General features: G+C 39.3%; 1 protein-coding gene across 1 annotated transcript; it reads right to left on the minus strand.

Annotated features, from left to right (window-relative positions):
* Nucleotides 1–3,473, minus strand: tacr2 (tachykinin receptor 2). Its single transcript, XM_027000525.2, has 4 exons — nucleotides 3,076–3,473; nucleotides 1,321–1,515; nucleotides 617–767; nucleotides 1–201 (listed from the first exon to the last, which is right to left on the minus strand). Exons 1-4 carry the CDS (start codon nucleotides 3,471–3,473, stop codon nucleotides 1–3), a joined length of 945 nt encoding a protein of 314 aa, XP_026856326.1.

Genomic DNA, 3,473 nt, shown 5'->3' on the forward strand with positions numbered 1-3,473 from the left:
TTACCTTTGGTTCAGACAGCAGTAAATAATGGGGTTGTACATGTTGGAACTCATAGCCAGCCAGAAGATGGCCAAGTAGACCTGCTGGATGTACTGCTGGTTGTATATATCATTCTTGAAGCTGCCCAGTATGAAGTAGATATGGTAGGGCAGCCAGCATACAGCAAAGGTCATCACCACAACTATCATCATCTTCACCACCTTTAAAAAACATCCAAATATACACTCATATAAAACACATGGGACTACAAATCAAGCACCATTCATCACAGACCTTGCATGTTTAGCTTCAGTGGCTGTTGCTACTGTGAAAGTCATTGTAAGTTCCTCAAAAACTAGTGTGAGCTCAATGGGATCATTGACCTGGCTAGCCAATGCCCGTATATGCTAAGGTAAAAACTAACCCTAACCATATTGTAATCATCAGATCACTTGTATATAATTTGGACTGGATTTTCCTGGAACTGTCCATGGGTATTTCAAAGCATAAGAGAAAATTAAAGTCACATATGTTAGCATTATCTTACAATATGGGTATGTTTGTGACTGTGTATATGTGTGAGTATAAACATAACCCAGCCTACATAGTACCATTAGCAAAGGTGGTCAAGCTGACCTTGCGCTTTGCCTGGATCTGGTTCTGGTAGTGGTCTGACGCTTCACCAGGGATCTTGCTGCCCCATAAACGCTGGCCCACCAGACTGTATGTCACCAGCATCACCAGCAGGGGGAGCATGTAGATCAGGATAATGACGGCTATCTGATACCTGGAGAGTTTAAATATTTCTTCATCATACATATGTACTTAGATTACGGTATATGTACCGGCATGTCATTACTGCCACTGAGGAAGGAGGTTGACTTCTCAAAAAAGCAGGAACGTTCTAGTTCAGGCTCACTTATTCAGAAAGTCATTATATATATATATGGGAAGAACAGAGAGCCTGAACAAGAGCCCACAGCTTATGCCATTAGCATGTCAGAAAGGCAGTTTTCAGGACAAAGATTAGTTCCTGACCAAGGCTAAGTAATTTTTTAAACTGAAGATTTACTGAATTTAGGCTGAACTTGTCTTTTTGTCTCCAAAAATACTCCTTCGAGTCTCGGACACATTTATAACATCTAAGGTGATGTATAGCAGATTACACATGCAGTCAAAGGACCATCACATGTGATTAAACATATAAACTAATGACATAAGTTTATCTTGATATAGCCAATAAAACACGTTAAACCTTTTGGAAACAAATAATTCCGTTTTCTTTTGTAATCATTTGGGGATTAAAAAACACATTCATCAGATTTTTTTATTTTTCTTACGAGAGCTGGTGCTTTCCCCCGTAGTCATCGGGCCATTCCACCATGCAGACCGTGCGGTGGGAGTAGACGTTGGTGCTGGAGTAGAAACATTGAGGGAAGGCCAGGATGAAAGCCACTGCCCAGATCACACTGATCACTATTTTAGTGGTAGTGGAGGACAGCCTTGATTTCAAAGGGTGGATAATGGCCATGTATCTGGGGTGGAAAGTGAAGCACACCTTGATACGTCAACAAAAGGATCAGGCTGTGGCAAAGGCATTCAAAGGGTGGATATCGCAAAATAACACAATAGCTATGGCACTCCTTGAAATGACTTCTTCTCATTTCAAGGTTACATAAGATTCAAAGTATTTTTCATAACCTCAGTGCAAATAATGTCAGCTAATCATTTATGTCATTAGATGAATAGGAATTATGTCACATGACCCTGATGTGACACAGCCCAATAAACATAGCTGTGACATCAGTCTGGACTAGGGGAAAAAAGCTTCCATAAAGCACAACTTATCCATGGTAACCATTTAAACTTTACATAAACATTTTATGCAAAAGTGCCAGGTATTAACAATTCACAGTTTTTAAGTCCTCAGCATAAATGCTAATGTCTAGCTTCATTTCCATTTGTGTAAGGGGAGTTGATGCATGATTCAAATTACTGACAATGCATATTTTGCACTTCAACAAAAACACCTGAAAAGCTGTATTACTTTCCCATTATACTCATTTTGTTCTAAACCAGCACAAAATAGAAACTCATTTTGGTCTTGATTAAATTTCATTGCCTACAGGTATTGTTCAATGTTTAAAAAACACAAATAATTGTGTTGTCTCATGTGGAAAGTCACAAAATACACAATAGCGACAATGTAACAATGTACTGTGATTCTCATACACCAAATAATTTTCTCCAAATTAACTAATACTTTTTATATAGCATTGAAGAGCTAGAAGATTTATTTTCCAATAAGCTCATTTTCATAATGAACAGGAAATCAAAAGAAAAAATTCTTCCATGCACACAGGATACCTCTCTCTCTCTCTCTCTCTCTCTCTCTCTCTCTCACACACACACACACACACACACACACATAGACAGACAGACAGACAGACACACAGAGAGAGAGAGAGAGAGAGAGAGAGAGAGAGAGAGAGAGAGAGAGAGAGAGAGAGAGAGAAAGAAAAACACAGACACAAACTTTTAAAGAAAACCCTATTAAAGAGAATCGATATCTATGGTAAGTCTGTGCAGAACAGAGAGTGCACCCTGGCCCCAGCTGAGCCCACTGAACTGAAATACCTTTTATGCATGGACGCCAATTTCTGAACATCTCATATCAGGCGTTTAACAAGAACTGAATCACAAATTCGTCACAGTGCGACAACTGCGCAAACCAACGTGTGCATGAACAACTCGAGGACAAGTGTAAGCGTCTCGGGGTCGTGCACTTGTTTAATAATAAATCTTAGAGGAATAATGTAATAAAGTGAGAATAAGGTAATAAAGTTTCGTTGTCATGGAAACACACATTCGTCAAGCAGTAATCCGTTATAACAGATTACACTGTCATTCATAGCCTAAGGAGGAAGACAACACTTTGTCCTTTCTCAGAATGGTTGCGTTTTGGTGTTGTATCGCGACATTTCTTTTTTTTTTCGCTGAATGCTGAAGTCATAGGGATTCGCATGAACACCCTATACTGCATAATAACCTAAATGTGATACTGCCGTGGTTTAGAAAGCTAACTGCATTCTTACCTGTCAATTGCAATAGCTGCCATGGAATATATGCTTGAAAACACGGCTGTTATGGGGAAAAAGTTTTGAAATTTACAGTATCCCAAACCAAAGTACCAGTCGTTATGTATAGCATACACAAAATTGAAGACAGTGTTAAATGTGGCCATTGATGCATCAGAGAAGGCGAGGTTCACAATAAAATAGTTAGTTACTGTCCTCATTCGTTTGTGCGCCAGGATGATCCAGATTACTGTGACATTACCAATGATGGAAACAATAACAATTAATGAGTACGCAATCGCCCACAGCGCCACTTGCCAGTCCGGTTGTTCAAAAAGATTGATGGAGGTTTCGTTTCCATCATCTTCATCGTAAAGTACATATGAGGATGATAGCGGGTCCAAAGTTGTATCCAT

Source organism: Electrophorus electricus, chromosome 11, assembly GCF_013358815.1.
Source record: "Electrophorus electricus isolate fEleEle1 chromosome 11, fEleEle1.pri, whole genome shotgun sequence".
Lineage (NCBI taxonomy): Eukaryota > Metazoa > Chordata > Actinopteri > Gymnotiformes > Gymnotidae > Electrophorus > Electrophorus electricus.